General features: G+C 45.3%; 1 protein-coding gene across 2 annotated transcripts in view; it reads left to right on the top strand.

The window, feature by feature from the left end:
* Nucleotides 1-18,662, top strand: part of LOC147627117 (F-box family protein) — a 52,976-nt gene that overhangs the window by 16,800 nt on the left and 17,514 nt on the right. For both annotated transcript variants that reach the window (XM_086815698.1, XM_086815697.1), the window contains exon 6: nt 4,760-4,908. In XM_086815698.1, the coding sequence (XP_086671824.1) occupies nt 4,760-4,908 (149 nt within the window). The remainder of the gene's footprint in view (nt 1-4,759; nt 4,909-18,662) is intronic.

Consider the following 18,662-nt stretch of genomic DNA (forward strand, 5'->3'; position numbering starts at 1 on the left):
TGTGACCCCTCGAGAGGGTCCCTGTGACGAGGATCTGGTATCTGGGGTACGGAAGGAGAGGGAGGAGGAGATGGAAAACGCGACGCTGGAGAGCGAGAACGCTCCTCCAGAGCCAAAATCCGCGCCTTCTGCTCATCCAACTTGGTTGTCTGGTTTGCGATTGCTCGCATCATCTGCTGGAACATGTCTGTGACACTCAAGCCGGGTGCCCTTGCTGGGCTGCCTGGTGCACTCTGGTCCCATGGTTCTGGTTCTCTCTCGTCGCCAAAGCTCGCCATAGCGGGAAAATGCAATTCCTTTCCGGAACGCAATCTGACCATCCACTATCTATGTGGGAGACTTCCGGAGGCTTCCGGAAGCTAAAAACCAACCGTCCTTCGAGGGACAGGAGTCACTCCGAAAGGGGTAGTCCACCGGCGTCTAAAAACCAACCGTCCTTCGAGGGACAGGAGTCACTCCGAAAGGGGTAGTCCACCGGCGTCTAAAAACCAACCACACGAGCGAAAAAATTTTCTGGTTTTCTTTGCTGAATCTTTGTCCTTGAAGTAGGCTCTGATACCACTGTAATATGCGGAAGCTTCGGAGAAGGATCGGTACTTCAAAACTCAGAAATCAGCACTCTTTTCGCGACAGAATTAACGCACAAACTGAAAGACGATGTGCAGAAAATAGAGAGAGAAGGGGGAGATGGAGAGGACACAGTATTGGGTCCCAATTACCCTCTGTAGGGCCCCCACCACGGATGGTGTATTTGCTTTATTAGAATGATGTAAATCTGAAAACAAATACAGAGTACTTGACCTTTTCTTGGCTGGAAAACCTGCCCTTGACCTTCAGTCCTTCACCCCTTTGCTTTAGCAAGTTCTTGGCTGTCCTGGCCCTTGTTTGCTTGGAGCACTTGGTGAATTATGAGATGGATTCATGGATTCTAGGCTGGAGTATTTATACTCCCTTTTGCATCCAGTCGGCGAGCTTCAGAAAGCTCCACGACTGGGTATTTTCCAATAAACTGAATTCACACTATAATAAACGCTGTCCAGCCTGCGCTTATGCTTGTGTGGGACAGTACCAGGCTGCGCATGGGTGTGGGACTGCCCCTACACCTGGCTGACCTGCTGGTTAGGGTTTCTGACCCTGTCGGCTGCCTGTCCAGCAGCAGTAAAGTTGGCCGACAGCCCTTCCAGCCCATGCCATGGCTGGTGGGCATTGCTTGGGCCCTCTTGGCCCCTTGGGGGTGGTTCTACACCTCCCCCATGCCCACACTAAGAGTGCAAGTGCAAATCTTCGCACTGGGGTAGCCCTATGGGCTGGCCCCATCTCTACATGCAAACCTACATGCCTACAGAGGTCTGGCATCCAGTTGCAAACCAGATACACAGAACATCTGACATCGTTCCAGAGGGAGACTCACTGCGCGGACTGGCACTGCTTCATGTGCAGGATAGTGCACACCTGACCTTGGACTCATGTGCAGGACAATGCACACCTGACCTCGGACGACTGAGATGGATCCCTGGCTGACTCGTCCCGGACTGGGCTCACATGGGACCAGTTCACCATCCCAGGTCCTGCACCTTTTGTACAGAAATGTCTACGTGGCATCCAAGTGCGGGATGCACGTGACACCTACCTGCTGCGTCTGTTGCTGAGGTTTGGGGGTGACTTGGAACGGTCTTGGGCTTGCCTCCATTGAGCATCATCTCATGATTCTTTGCAAGAGTCAAAGCGCTGTCGTAAGTCTGGGGTTTAAAATTTCGAACGGGGAAATGAATGTTTTGATCCTATCCTTGAATGAACAGCTTGAGCTTCTCGCCCTCGGACTTCCCCAACTGTTGAGTTGATGTGATCACTTTGTTGTAGGGGAGCACAAGGGTTTGTTCTGGGTGAGTTTGTAGCACTCATCTTCAAGATTTGTCATGTACTACGGAGGTAGAAACCTGGTCTTCAAATCGGACACAAAGGTGCCCCAATCATAGTCTGGTAAGCCAGTGGAAGAATTTGTGTGCAAACATGACCAATATTGCCAACAAGTGACTGCATCAGCTATGAGGTGTGGAGCCGCTAGATGGACTTCTGTCTTGGGTATCTCTAATCTTGGAAAGTGGAAAGTGGGCAACAAAGTGGTGAATAAACTGAGTCACAACCGAATGGTCGCACTTGCCATCGTACTTGGTGAAGTTTGGTGTGTCGCTCATGGTTCACTTTTGCTTCGAGCTCCGCCCGCAATAGCTTCTCTTTGGCCTTGTGTTTGGCTTTCTCTGCAAGCTGTTCGGCTTGTCTTGCTTCACGGTTTCGCTCTTTCTTTTCAGTCATCCATCGACACCATTATTCCATTGAGGAACTTTGTTCTTTAGGTGTCGCCTATTGGCCCAAGGTTGCCTGTAATTCTGCTAGTTTTTACTCTTTAGAGTTGAATCTGGAGTTGCCTTGTCTGCTCCTTTAACTTCTGGTTGTCTTCGTCTTGTTTTTGTGGAAGCGTTTCTTCAAATGGTTCTTCTTCTTTAGTGATGTCTTTGGAGCTTGATGCCACGGTGAATGGGTGAGTGGTTTTTCCCGATCTGAGCTTTACTATCCACAAGACCTAGGTTGCTTGGTTGAATCACGTCCCAAGCTCTGATACCAATGTAGCATGCACCGAGCTAGGACCGTGTGAAACAACGAAGCCTTTCTTTAAACTTGAGTTTAGTGAGTCTTTAGCAATCCTTCAAAAAAACAGCATACATGAATCTGAAAGAGATGTAGTAGAGACGACACTAGATGGGTTCCCAAATCACCCACTGAAGCCTGCCCCCCCATCCCCCCCCTCCTGCAAGCAAGAGTATTTGCTTTATTTCTTCTTCTGGAGAACTGTACACAAGCTGAACCGTGTCCACAAGACTGAGCGGTCAAACTGACTGACTGACTGACCGTCAAATGCAAGGACAAAGCGACCAAACGCTGGGCAAAACTGTGCATAAGTTGTAGGTGATTGTGAAGCTATCTTTGAGAGAATACACTAGTCCGAGACTAAGGGTTGGTGTGCTGAATACTCTTGAAGAGACTGAGCTTCTTTGCCTTGGGCTCTGCAAGCACAAGAGTAGCTGTGGTATGCAAAGGCAGGAGCCTAGGCATACGCGCTTGTCTTTGCTTGATAATCTCTGATTTTACCTGCTGAATTTTGGGACTGAACAGGTCTTGCCTTTTTATATGGCTATTGGATGCTGGTCAGCTGCGTGAGGATGCTGTCGGCCTGTAGAAAAAGCCCATTACTAGCATTTAATGCTGGTCGGCTGGCCCCATGACCTGCCCGACTGCTTCTTAGCCCCCCAATAGGCTGCCAACTGGTCCTATATGCATGGCTAGGGGTGTTGGCCACCCCTTGCAAGGTTTGCCCCATCTTTGGGGCTGCCTTGGGGCTGGCCTCTTCTATGTGAAATGCAACTAAATGCGTACCATGCATCCCACTTCTATGGCTGACATCTAAATGCACCTATATGATGAACACTTGCTGAACTCTCCACATTGGGTTAAGAGGACTGACTTGACATTGACCTCTATGGCTGGGAGACTAACCTACGTAATTCGTGCCTGACATGTCCTGGACTGGGGCTCACAAAGGGGTCATGGCATATGACAAAATATCCTAAAAAGATACTACTTGTGTACATGATTCTTGCACTGTTGATGAGCCAGTTTGTGACCGTGCATCACAGTGCATGGGTGCACGTGACAGGTTCTTACTCATGGCCCATGTAGTGACCACAATACACAATAACAACTCCTCAACCAGTCCCCCACTTGTGTAAGTGGATCCTATAGCTATGAATAGCCATAACTTATGGGATTACAATATATGAGCCTTAACCTCTAGAATCAGCGTGCATCCCTAATCCCAAGGTCCCCTAGGTCCCCTAGGTCCCCTAACCCCTAGATTAGGTCAAGTAACCCAAGGTTAGTATCAAGGACATAACAATAGGTTATGTAGCACTGTGGAGATTGAGAGACAGGAGCATTACATATGCAGATGCTAAGTCTACTATGAGATGTGTGAGATTTCATTGCCTCTTCTAAGATGGTTTTCGCTGTCTTACGGATGATGCAATATAGACTTGTACTTGATGGAGCTTCGCCGTCATTGGGAGACTCTGGTGAGGCATCACTTAGGGAGACATGATGAGCTAGACACCTCTCAAACCTTCATCATAGAATTTTTTGGTTCCCATCAGGGGATCTCGATGCCCACTACCAAACTTGTCCAAAGGAGAGCACATACGGTGCAACTAAGCCCACAACCCTTCGGCACCACAAGAGAGGGCACAATGTCTCCAAAGAGCCCAACGTCCCTGCCCCTAGACCACCCGCCATCTGCAGATACAGGACATCCTCAGATGCTACAGAGATGTACCGCCATAAGAGGCGGACATTGCTGCACTGTACACCATTTATGAGGAGGATGAGCTTTGACTTTCTTTTTGTATCCATGGGCTCACATAGTTCATGGTTCCTTTTTTTTGGGTAGATGTTTATTTATTTTTTCATATCCAGTTTTTCATGGATGATCATATGTACTCATTTGCAGTCTCAAAGCCCTTCAGGTCTTTCGTGGACGTTTAATACGATATTTCTTTCTTTCTCTCAGAGTTGCTAGATAGTGTGAGATGGAAAAATTAGTAAAACAAGTGAAGAATGTACTATTGCATGGTGGTGTATTGTAGATGTGTCATGGGGTAAGGAGGGATGATGTACCTCAAACTAATGATTATTTATTTGTGTTCGACAGGACATCCTTTGCGGTGGTTTTCTTCCAATAGAGCTTTTTGCATAAAGTGCGACACTTTTGTCTGGTTGGAGGGCATATGTAAGGGTGCTCCGATTTGTTCCGTTTCCGGAAGTCGGCATCACAAGTTGAAGCCATTGGTGCCAATCCAAGTAATGTTTGCTCTTTCACGTTTTTTGTCAGCAATCTTAGTGAAGTAGGGATATTGTTGGGTGCCTTGTGCACTATTACACAGAGCAAGGATGTGAGGCCAGGCACTGTACTTTTGTGAGCCCTTATCCTTTAGCTAGTGTATTGCTAGGGTTGGTCAAGTCGTGTCATGCTAGTTTAGTGTAGTTTGGTCATGCAAGTGTGGCACAGATATTGTAACCCACTTGAATGATGTAAAGTGCTATGCAATTGTCGGGCGTGGGAATTCGGGTCAGGCTCAACCACCAATCAACCTGCATACGGCACCACGCTAGGGGCCAAAGATGCGCCGACCTCCCCTTATGGTATTTCCCTTGTTTTGTTCCAGTGGATTACACTGGGTGTACTCATGCTGCTACTGTCTCACCAGGAGTTACCAGACCCAACCAGGGCCTCCAGGGCAACTAGGTTCAACTGCGAAGGCTCTTCAAACAGTGCTTTCCAGCCTGTTTTTGGGATGACCAGCCAGTTTCATCATGATTCAGGCACCTGCACTCCACATGCGCGAGTCCCTGCTAGTTTGTATGATGCCTTGGAGCAACCATGATTCAGGCACCTGCACTCCACATGCGCGAGTCCCTGCTAGTTTGTATGATGCCTGGGAGCAACCATGATTCAGGCACCTGCACTCCACATGCGCGAGTCCCTGCTAGTTTGTATGATGCCTGGGAGCACCTGCACTCCACATGCGCGAGTCCCTGCTAGTTTGTATGATGCCTGGGAGCAACCAGATTTGTGCAGTCTAAAGCAGCCTGTAGGTAGACCACAAGCCCTATAACAGCCAACCAGTAGAGAAAACAACCATACAAGAACTCGACTGGTGGAGATGAGGCTTGAGATGCAGTCGACCAGCACATATGTGGTTCTAGATGCAGTCAGTCAGCAAGTATGCGTGCATTCCACAAGTCTGCCAGCCCCAATTACACCAGAAAACCCTAGAAAGATTCACGTCTAGATGAGATAGGGATTTCCATTAGTCTGACCATACTTTTCTGGGTTTCCATGTGCTAAAACAGGGTGTCTAGGACTCTAGGTGCCACACATGCAAGGCCCCTACCTGCCAGGGGCCAGCCCTCACGTGTCCTTGTGTTTTAAAAATCTGGTCCAGCTTATGTGAACAACTTATAACTTGTCCAGTTCTTTAAATGCTGCGCTTTTCTTCAATGCTGGTCTTCACATTGGTGCTGGCTTCCTGCTTGCTTAGGTCCTCTACTGGCTGCCCGACAGCTATCTGAAAGCTGTTATGGCTGCCGACTAGGTACTAAAGCTAGAGTAGCAGGGGAACACCGTTTCCCCCCCCCCCCCCCCCCCCCCCCCCCGGGGAACGGTGGAACGCGTTCCCCCATGGCAAAGTTGCCTAAAACGGGCAGAATGCTGGAGGGAAATGCTTGTAGTCGGAACGGCTTGGGGAACGCATGGAACGCTGGGGCAAAGCCGTTAAACGACGTTTGGCCAATTTTTTTAAAAAAGGGACACCCGCCGCACGTGTACTGTTGTCGACTCATGCCTGCCCACTGCGACGCGTGTACCTGCTGTCGCCTCACGCCTGGCTGCCACCTGCGTACCTGCTCAGTGCTGTCGCCTCAGGCCTCGTTTACTAGCAACGAACGTACCTGCTGTAGGTTACAGCCTGTTGCCTTAGGCCTGCCTGTGTACCAGGGTCCAGTGACGAGTGTACCTGCTGTGCTTAAGTGTTGATACTACTCTTCACACTTGGACTCCATCTTTCCACGGCAAGGCAGCAAGCATGGTCACTTTTCCCTCTCTCTCTCTCTCTCTCTCTCAGTGGGAAACTTTTACACATGTCATAGTCTGCAACTTTTACACAGTCTACATCAAATATTAAATTTAAAACTCCTCTCTCTTCACTCTCTCTTTTTCTCAGTTTGAAACCTTATACAGTAGACAAAAAAGGACTCATTTCTCTCACGCTCTGTCTCTTGAGTCTCATGGATAGCTTTGAAAGGCTGATCAATTTGTTGCCCAAATTTGTAGAAATCATGGCTTCCTCGGGCTCAAAGTGGATCGGCTTCGAATGCTACTTGTTGGGACGAGGTTGAAAGGCTAGAATGCTATTCATCTAAGGGAGCTGCAACACGATGGAAATGTAAGCAATGTAACAAAGAGAAGTCAAGAGAAGCAAACCGTGTGAGAGCACATCTATGCCATTTAAACAATGGAAAAGCATGAGTGAACAAATGCCCAAGGACAACACCTGAAATGCATAGAGAGCTTTTGGCAAAGTACCCAAGTGAAGAGGAGAAAGCATGTGCACGAAAGAAACCAGCAATTGATGCATCTTACTACACTAGGCATGGGGGAGATGTAAGCATGGGAGATGGACAGCAGTACGGGGGACTTGGGAGCTTTGCATTTTCCCAGTATTCGCAGCCAATGGGTGCAAAGCTCCGACAAGAGCAAACCTTGGGAGCAGCTTGGGATCCCCGCAAGAAAGAGAGGGTAGATGTAGCTGTTGCAAGGTTCTTTTATCATGATCATGTAGCATTTAATGTTCCCAAGTCCCCATATTTTATTGAAATGGTCCAGGAGATTGCATGATATGACCCAACATACAAGCCTCCTTCCTATGAGACACTACGCACCACCTTGTTGCAAAAGGAGAAAGTTGGAATTGAATGTGCTTTACAATTTGTGCATGAAAGTTGGGCAAAGAATTGTGTCACTTATTGCATATGGATGGAGTGACACTTGAAAAAGGTCCATTCATGGCATGGTTGCTTAATCTCGAGAAAGAATGCATCACATGATGGTTCTGGGACTAGAAAAATTGCAGATCAGCTTGTGAAAGAGTGGGCCCACGGTATTGAGAAAGTTGGCCCACAGAATATTATTCAGTTCTTAGTTGATGGTGAGGCAACACATAGAGCAACTGGTCGAAATCTTGAAGACAGGTATCCGCATATCACATTTAGTCCATGCTTTGCTTATTGTTTGAGCAACTTACTAAAGGATATCGGCAGCTTGTCATGGGTTGATTTACTCATAGACATGCTTTGGTTATCCAAGGTGAACTTGCCTTTGAAGCAGTTAGTTGTATGCAATGAGTGGATGGGATGGGCTTCTTCTTGGTCAAGGGTCGGCATAGAGGTTGTGAGAACCATACAAGACTTCATATTTTGGAATGAAGTCAACACTATCAATGCTATGATGAAGCCAATCATGCGCTTGATGTGGATTACAGATGGATGGGAGCTATGCATTGGCAAGGTTTATGAGGGGATTGACCAAATGATCAGGAAAATAGGAAAAATGGGTTTGTCCAATGAGAAATATGTAGAGGTTCGAGAATTATGCGAAGCACGATAGAATGGTTATCATTCTTCTATGTATGCTGCTGTATATGTCTTGGATCTTGAGTTCCAAGGATGTGGACAAGAGGCCGATGATGAGGCAATTGATGGTTGGGAGGGAGTGCTTTCTAGGCAAGTTCGTGATGATGATAAACGAAGGTTGGTGAAAGACCAACTTTGATTTTATTGCAGCAAGTTGGGAAGGTTTGGATCGGCCGATGCACAGAGAGAGGTTTAAGATTGGGATTGCTTTATGGTGGGAGGATTATGGGGTTTGTACACTAGAGCTTCAATCATTGGCAGTAAGGATCTTGTCTCAAGGTACAAGCTCCTCTCTGATCGAGCAACTATGGAGCGTGTTCGGTCATGTTGCATCCAAGAACATGATTTTTGTAAGTGCTAATTTGCGCTTGCTTGGTGGTATGGCTTCTCCCAAACCAGAGAAGTTTATATTGCTTGATGAGGAGTCCTCGGATGATGAGGAGACACACGGACATGCAGATCTTAGTCAGGATGGGGTTGAAGCTTTGGATGCTGCAGATGTTGGTCTTGATGATATGGCTTTCATAGATGATAGGCTTCTTGAAGGCATCACTGGCAGTAGCCATGCATGATATCTCCTTACTATTTGCATGTCACCATTTGGCCACCCAATTGCTTTCTCATCATGTATGTACATTGGACTGGTGTCCATGGTAGTTGTATATGCCGGGGATTGATGCCACTCATGTGATACTGTGGACTTGGCTTGGCTTTCCGTTGGGACATGTGCCTCTGTGTACATGCCCGGAAATGCCTGGTGGATTGGTGTTCCATTGGGTCTGGTACCTCATGTACTTGCCTGGAGCACGTCTATTTTGGTATAGTCTCATGAATGAGGATTGTCCATACCAATGCTGCATTGCATAGCATCTCTATGTGCTTGCTTGCAATTGAAATTGCATGCTGTTTTCATGCTTGCTTGACCAATGTGTAGTTCCGGGTAAGGGGATGCTCGCCTGTGAACCGTGCGTGTGAAATTGTCTGCTGACATGGTTATGTGGCATGTGACAGGTGGTAAGTATCGGTCATAAACCTAGCCTTAGGAGTTAGCACTAATTTATAAGCAAGTGTGTACACACTTCATTAAGTTTTGGGTGACTAAAACTCACTTACAAATTATAACCAGCTCGGTGCTCACACATACTAATGTCTCGAGGTGGACAAAACCCAATGTTCACCACCCAGACCTTATCTCCTTTGTACAGAGGGAGTAACCAACCATGTGTTTGTTCTAGCTTGCTCCACAAAGCACCTACCTGCCACCTAGAGTGGGCAACTCACCATCTCACTCTTCTCTCTCTCTAGAAGAAGGCACCTCCTTCATGAGGCCTTTTGGGCTGTATTTTTTGTACTTTCTCCTTCCCAACTCCATTTCCAAGCTTGCTACGGTGTATCCCAAGCTTCCAAGAGTGTTTCTGGGTGCTATTCACTCTCTTACATACTCCCAATGACTGAAATCCAGCAAAACAACTCTCTTTCTTGCTATAATTTCTGGTCTTTTTGCTGAAAACCTTAATTTCAGCCTTCATTTCTCAAGTTGAACCATAGGGGAAGCTTTCCCAGGGTTTCCGTCATCCTCTTGAAGACTTTTGTCGCCAAGAATTGCGACAAATCGAAGATTTCAACACTCTAAGCACTTCCATCGTGAAGACTTCCGCTGTCATCGACTGTACTTGCAATTGGTAAGCTTTTATGCTTAAATATGGAAGCAAGTAGCAGGAGGGAGGAATCGGATTACAAGATCACATACCTTGTGTAGTGTTCTCTTGTCCTACGTGCTCTCTTGCAGATTGTTGCTACATTGTGTTGGTGGAACAATAGAGAGCAGATGGTAAGGAACATGGACACTTGAGAGGGTAGTGTGAGTTGCAAGTCTACATCGATAACCAATTTGTTTGCAATACTGTATTCATATGCATTGGTATGGAAATCTGGTCAGAAATGCCCATGACACTATGTACTTGATTCTCCCAAGATCAATATACTTTATTTGAGGGAGGGGCCGGTCGTTCCGGTTCCTTGTGCGTCTCTTGTCAATTCAGCAAATTACTTCTTGTATTGAGTATGTTGTCCATCAAATCTTGGTGTATTTAAGTGTATTGATTAGCATTGTGTTCAACCAAGTTACACTTGGACTCTAGACTTGGGTTGTTTCTTCTATCTAGGCCGTGGGCCGCATTTTGTGTCTTTTGTTACTTATGTCATGTATGATGTGGGCTAATTTATTTTGAACTCTGAGATCTATTAGTATCTATTCGCAAATTGTGTGGTTTGTGAGGACTTCCTAGTTTATTAATACTAAGAGACATGACTAAGATTGAATACAAGAACTAAAGACAATTAGAGAGTGGAAAGCTGAGTGTTGTTTGCATTGAGACGCAAGGCCTTGTTAAATAAGGCTTGAAGAGGTACAAATGAAGAGGCACATCCCTAACGAAAGGGTGTGACTCTTGAATGAATAGTTATGTCCTTTGGATCTAGAGATGTGTCTTTTGATCAATAGATGTGTCCTTTTTGAAGAGACGTGTCCTTTGATGATGATCCATGTGACAGGGTGTGACCCTTTACTGGTGTCCCTTCAATGATTAGGAGTAATTTAAGGGTAATTAAGAGAGATCAAGTCACAATCGTGACATTCTCTCCCACTTAAAATAAGATATATGGTTATATAAGCGACTGTTGTTGTTGAAAGAACTCTTGAAGTAATTCTGGGTACTGTTATAGATCTTCATCACTTTGCTAAGTTGAATCTGAATCATGCAAATCTTTCCATTGTACCAAGAATTCTGGAATGATCTTCTGTTGAGTTTCTTTCTGTCGTACATCAAGAATCTTTTCTAGAATTAAGATCATATGCTCATCTTCAATCTTTGGAACATAACCGGAAATGTCTGGAATGGGAGAATCTCCTTGTACAAACTTCTTGATCCATGATATGTGAAAAGTCAGATGAATCTTTTCCCATGAAAGCGGTAACTCCAACTTATAACTCAATGGAGAATTCTTCTTAATAATCCGAAAAGGACCATAGTAATGTGGTCGTAACTTTGAAAAAACTGATTTCACTGTTTTATATCGATGAGGAGCCACGAACAAAAGAATCATATCACCTTCTTTGAATTCATCATGTCGGCGACGTCGGTTAGCAGCTTGTTGGTATTGTTCATGAACTCGAATTATCTGATCTCAAACTTGAAGAAGAACATCTTGCATTTCTTGAACTAACTGATCTGTTAATGTCACCTTGTGTTGAAGAACAAAGTTCGATGGCACAACTGGTGTATGATCATAAGCGGCTTGAAAAGGACTCATGCCTATTGCTGTGTGATGAGAATTATTGTAAGCAAATTCCATCAATGGTAGATAATCTTCCCAAGATGCTAGGTGAGACTGAATATAATGTCTGAGCATCTCCTTAAGAATTTGATTAACTCTTTTAATTTGGCCATCTGTCTGTGGATGATATACTGAACTGAACAATAAATTTGTGCCATGTGACTTGGAAAGTGAAGTCCAGAAATGTCCTGTGAACTTAGGATCTCGATCTGAAATAATGAACTTTGGCAATTCATGTATCTTGAAATCATATTGAAGAAATAACGAAGTAATATCCAGAGCTTGAGCTGTCTTCTTGCATGGTATAAAATGTGTCATTTTGGATAATCTGTCGACCACCAACATTATCTGTGTATTACGTTTTGAAGAACGAGGTAAATATGTAATGAAATCCATACTGATACTTTCTAAATGTTCATTTGGTACTGGAAGTGGTTGAAGAAGACCGGCTGGAGCTTGTTTATTTACTTTCATTTGTTAACAAGAGAAACATGCTGGAACAAATTTTATAACATCTTGCTTCATTCGAGGCCAATAATAAGAAGCTGTCAGTAATCGGTAAGTCTTATTGATAACAGGATGAGCTGCATAAGGAACCTCATGATGTTCCTTTACTAAGAGTTTACGCATACTTGTGTTATGAGGCGCACATATTCGATCTTGATAATATAATAATCCATTGACGAGAGAACAAGTTGCATAAATCTTTAAATCAGGAGGCGTAGATTGTGGAGTTATAATCACTCGAAAAGCATTTGCAAAATCTCGATCGTTTGCATAATGATCCACAAAAGATGCTGTAATGTCAATTTGAATTGTAGACATCGCCATTGCTAAGGCCTGAGGCATTCTGCTAAGAGCATCGGCAACCACATTAGAAAGACTAAGAACATATTCAATAGCCATGTGGAAGTTTACCAAATACTCCACTCATCTGTCTTGTCGTGCATTCATAACTGCTTGAGTGAAGATATACTTCAAGGAATGATGATCTGTCTTCACAACAAAATCTTCTCCTAGAAGATATTGCTTCCAAGGTGGATAAGCATGAACAATTGCCAAGAATTCCTTATCGTGTATTCGATAACATGTTTGAATTGTTGAATGTTTATGATTGTCAAAGGCAATGGCACGACCTTGTTGCATGAGAACTGCGCCAATTGCAATATCAGAAGCATTTGTCATGGCTTCGAAAGGAAGATTGGGGTCTGCAATTGCCATTACGAGGGTTGTTGTTAAAGCAACCTTTAGCTTATCAAAGGCATGAGAAGCATCATTTGTCCATCGAAATGCAGGGGCTGACTTTAAAACCTCTGTCAAAGGTGTTGCAATTTCCGAAAACTTAAAGACCTTTGTATGATAAAAATTGGCAAGATCCAAGAATGATCTGACATCATGAATGTTTTGCGGTGTCGAACAATCTTGAATAACTTGTATCTTCTTAGGATCAATGGAAATGCCATCAACTAAAATGATGTGTACTCCAGTGATGTCTTGAAAAATTCACTTTTCTCTGAATTGACAAAAAGTGCATTATCTCGCAAAATGTGGAAAACTTCATGTAGATGCTTTTTGTGCTCATCGATTGAAGCACTAAATACCAGAATATCATCCAGATAAATAATCACGAACTTGTCCAGAAATGGTCGAAAGAGGTCATTCATGAGACTCATAAAAGTTGCTAGGGCATTGGTTAACCCGAAAGGCATGACCAAATACTCATAATGTCCATACTTCGGGCGGAAGGTAGTCTTGTGTTCATCACCTTCACAAATACGGATCTGACGATAACCGGACTTTAGATCAATCTTGGAAAATACTTTGGCATGAAGCAATTGATCAAATAATTCATCAATCTGAGGAAGAGGATATTTATTCTTGATGGTCAGTTTGTTGAGGGCACGATAATCAATGCAAAGTCGCATTGACTTATCTTTCTTTTTCACGAGCAAAACTGGTGCACCAAAAGGACTCTTACTAGGTTTGTCCAAGAGTTTCGTTAATTGGCGTTGAATTTCTTGGGATTCAGCAAAAGAGACTCGATATGGAGCACGAGTCGGCGGCGAATTGCCAGGAAGCAAATCAATCAGATGATCCACGGGATGCCAAGGAGGCAAAACCGGAGGTAGTTCTGTAGGAAACAAATCCAAATGTGGGGCAAAGAAGGGTTGAGCCAAATATGCCACTTTGGAATTTTGGTCAGACATCGTCTCCTTTGCAGAGAAAACCATTAAGAATGTTGAAGAATAACCGGTCTTACGAACCCACTACTTCGTCTATAATGCGGACAAGGTTGGTGTGGAGGGTTGATCGTGAACACCTTGGAGATTGATGTCCATACCATCTTTGATAAACTGTAAAGTGTGGTTGCGGAAACTGATAAGAGGATCATACTGGTATAGCCATTGTTGACCCAACATCATATCGATCGAGACAAAGGCATAACCCCAAAATCCATCTTATCACGATATTGGTGAATGCGAAAGGAAAGTCGAGGAGCCATAGTATTGCAATTAAAGCCCGATCCATCTGCCAACTCGACCTCGTAAGTGTGGGGGCTGCGAATAGTGCGTATCTTCAGTCGTTGCATCATCGTTGTAGCCACAAAATTGTGAGAACAGTCGTTGTTTGCCAATTAGAACAGTGATAGGACAGTCGAAAATTGAGCCAATCAGTGTCAACACCTGAGTGGACACGGAGGCTGGAATTTTAGAGGCATCTTGTGTTTTTGTCTCTGAAGTAATTACGCAAGCCTGTGTGTGTTGGGATATAACCATAACACATTTGTCTTTAGAACTATCTGAAGGCTGAACTTGTGACTTGTCTTCGGAGGTGGAAGGTTCTACATTATTGGAGTTCTACCAATTATTGGATTGTTTAGGGCATTCAAACCATCGGTGGTTTCCGGAACAAATGGTGCATAGACTTGTCTTCTGTTGACATGCAGTAATTGGGGACTGCTTCAGCCTTCGGGTTACAAGATTAGTCGCGTCCAGAGTCACGGCCATGGTCTGATCCTCGTGGTTGATAAGACTCCTGGCGCCATGGTCGGTCAGAAGAGGACCCCTCTCGTTGTCGAGGCTTCTGGAAGGACTGCTACTGCCGCTAAGAATTGGGTTGAGGTTGAGAACCGCCAAAAGATTTGGAACCATCACGAATAATTTTATTGCCGTTGCCGAAAGTAGAAGAGCCTGGGCGACCTTGTGACGAAGATCCTCGTTGTGTAATTGGAATATCGGCTATGTGTTCACCATCGTGAATAGCAGTTGCAAGGTCGACTTGGTCATATTTGTGAAGATCCGTGCACAACGTGGGAGTAAGTCCGTCGACAAAAACATGTAGCTTGTCTTTGGGAACAATGTTGAAATCTCTAGTACCAAGCTGGTAAATTGCGAGATATAAGAGGCCAATGATCAGTTTGGGTCAAATGGCGTAAGCGAGATCGCACTTGAAAATCCGCATTGGTAGGTGACACGCTCGAATTTTTCCCACGCGCTGATGGTCTTCCCATCAGACAGTCGCCGTTGCCACCATAAGAATACATTGTCTTTCAGCAAAGACGCGGGAAAGGTAATCTTTCTTGCATCGGTGAGGTCCACAGAATCGAAGTACAAGCAGAGCTTGTATAGTGTACGCTTATTGCATTGGCCGGAAAAGGGCTCAGGAGGTTTAATGTCGAATTTCTTAGTTTTGGATGCTTGTAATAAGCGATAAATAACTTTTAAGTCATCGGCTTCTACCTCTGGGGGAACCATGTCGATGTTTGGAACTGGTACGTTGATCGAAGCCGTCGAACTTGCAGGTTGAGAGTGTCGGGACTGCATTTGTTGCATCTACGATGTTAGGGTCTCCAAAGTCTTCTGGAATTGACTTTGCATAGCTGCCATCTGGTTCTGCATCACCCTGTTGCCATCGGGTGAGAACAGGTTCGTCTTCAATGATCGGTTCATCCGCCATGGTAAGGGATGGAACTAGATTGCTTTGCTGCAGCTCCTGTTGACGCTGTTGTGCCCTAGTGAGAACCATCGCCGGGAGAGCGAATGGGTGCCATGGAGGAATTGCGGGGCAAGGTTGTCAAGGGGGAGTAGGAATAGACCACCTGCTGTAGCGGGGACGACCAAGAGGAGAGAGTAAGGGGTCGGGACTGGCAGCCGGTGGCAAAGGAGTGGGTGTCCGAGGAGTATATGTCGGTGTTGCAGGTCGGACACTGTAAACCAAAGGAGCTTGGTCCGGGTATGTACTGATCTCTTGGTAGATGAGAGATGCCTTTGGGATGGCGAGGCCAAGATAAGGGTGCCGCTCCAAGAGGAAACTGTAATGTGGCTGGTCTCGTGGCGAGGTATGCATCTTGAAAATCCACACGTTATATTCCCGAGGACGGGATGTGGGTGTGGCTATCTGGATACGGAAATATGCTAGAGGAGTAGGCGTAGGTACAAGTTCAAGAGAAGACAAAGGTGCAGGAGAGGTTGTGTCTTGGATATAGCTGAACTCATATGGGCCCTCGGCCATAAGTCACTGCCGTAAGAAAAATTACTGAAAGACGGTGAAGTGTGTCCAGCAGATATAAGTTGGTGCCTTTAGCCCGTAGAAGGTAGCATTTCCCCCTGAAGTATGCTGTGCTCGAAAAGTAATGAAGTGGCAGGTTTCTGATGTATAAAAATGCCACATCTTTGTTTCTTTGTTTTGTGGGTTTTTGACTGTGTTAAATTTTTTTTAATTTTGTTATGGAAGATCAGACCTAAGGAGCGGGCTTGAGAGAGTAGCTATAAAATGTTGGTGTTTTTTTATGTATAACACTAATAGTTGTGTCTCTTCGAAGGAAAGGTGACGCATAGAACGCATGCCCGGACACATGGATAGGATGATGGACACATGGAAATAGGGTTCCTAAAGTTGGAATTGGAAAAATCAAAAGTCAAACTTTGTTGACCAAAAAGCTGAGAGCACTGTTGGAAAGAGGGCATCGAACTGGATCAAAAAGCTAAAAGCTGCTTTTGCAAACAGCTGCTCTAGGGCCAAAAAGCAAGGCCTTGAAGATTCTAAAAGCATAAATCAAGAACTTTGACTATTATTAAAACAAAAGCAAGGAGGCAAAGCAAAAGCAAGAAAATAAAACAAAAGCCAAGTGGTAAAAGCAAAAGCAAAGCATGGCAAAAGCAAGCACCCCTTCAAGTATATAATGAAGCATGCATCCTCTTGGAGGTTCATAGAAGTACTCATGGAGATTTATTAAAGAAGAACTTGCGGAGAGCATCATTATTTTTATCCACCTTCTCTACCCCAAGCACCTCCCAATTCCTCCACCTCTACCGGCGGCAGCCACCTCTGCAACGCCCACCTCCACCACTGCATTGCCATTCTGCTGCGAGTGCAACTCTAGTTGCGTCGTCTTGAATTGTTTGCGCGGCCGCGTGCACCTCCTACTACTTGGCTGCGCCACCTTTGCAGCGCTGACTACCACTGTTGCGTCGCTAGTCACCAGCCGCCATCTGCAATGCTCCTCTACACATTAGCGTTGCCCTGCTTCTTCTATACCTCTTGTGTGCCTACGGCTTCCTGAGAGTAGTGCCGCCCAACTGCCAGCGCTAGCTGCCCGAGTCTCTGTGCGTACAGTCGCCGCTTGTGCTTGCGCAGCTTCTGCCCTGTTGTGCCGCCTTGAGAGCTGCGTCGCTCATCTTTGTGCCTCCCTGTGCGCCTACATCATTGTTGTGAGCCTCCGATCAGCGGCCACCAGCCGCCTCTGATACAGCTGCCACCGGACACTGCCTGCACAATCAAAGAGAGCGAGTCGCCACACGGACAACAACGCCTCTGTCTACCCGGTGAACATCGCCACCCTATGCTGCCTGTTTTCAGTACCTGACTCCACCTTGTGTTTTGCCTCAGCATCGCCAACCTATCTAGACCCTTACGAAGGAAGGAAGTTACTTGGTGGAAGACACTTTCTCATTATTTTTGGTGTTAGCACTCCTGAGATTACCTTTGTTCGGATTGAGTGCAATGAGCCTTGTGGGTATTTGGGAACATCAAACATTGGATATTGGTACTAGCCCGGTGTAAGTCTCTTGTGGGTCATCCTCATGGTGAGCTCGGCATCAGTTATCTTGTGCCTTGACATCGACTCGGCCCGATCTCAACATCGACACTTTTGTTTGATATTGTATTCATTTGTGTTTGGTCCTGGCTTGGAAAAGCCCATGGATTGTTTCTAAAAGAAATTCCTAAAGAGGGAGCGGGGCATGTTCACCGCTCAGCGTGTACTGTGTGAAACCCCTATTTCTGTTGGGTAGGAGGGAAGCTAGCCTGCACACACATACACATGCACACAACCTCAAGCACAGAGAAACATGGGAGTGTTGGAAAAGATGTACTCAATAATATTATGAAAGTACAATGTGAGTACATAAAGTAGCCTAGGGCAAGGTGCCCAACACACAAGTGTGTTCACACGGGGAAAAAACCTGTGTCCAGTCACAGGGAAAAAGTGCCCGTGAGTAAGCTGTGTTCACACCTGAGCTAGCCGGGAGTGGTCATGACCAACAAACCCCCCTCAAGTGAATGGTGCGAACGGGGACAGGGTGTAGCAGACTACCTTGGACGAGGCTATAAGCTTAAAGCTTCGCGGAAAGCTATTGGAATTTATGGCCCCTCTACATGGCTTTAGTAGTGGACCTTAGTAGATTACTTCTCTAAGGTTTAGTAGCTTGGCTTTAGTAGTGGACCTTAGTAGATTATTTCTCTAAGGGTTAGTAGCTCCCTTTTTGGGATGGTCCTATTTTCAGCTTTTTATATGCCTTAGTGGAGAATCTCTACTTCTTGCACTCTACTCTAGGCTTTGGGTGCTCACTTCTAGGCAAGTGATAAGCATCTTGATTAGGATTAGATCCTAATCTCCTCCTTAATCCTTTTATACTTCAGCCTATTTAAAGGCTCCTCATCTAATGAAGAAAAGACTCAGCTTTTGCCTTATTCACATTGTCATTATGCTCATATGATTTGTCTTTAGCTAATCTAGCCATGCTTAA

Source organism: Cibotium barometz, chromosome 21, assembly GCF_041138505.1.
Source record: "Cibotium barometz isolate CiBa-2024 chromosome 21, ASM4113850v1, whole genome shotgun sequence".
NCBI lineage: Eukaryota > Viridiplantae > Streptophyta > Polypodiopsida > Cyatheales > Cibotiaceae > Cibotium > Cibotium barometz.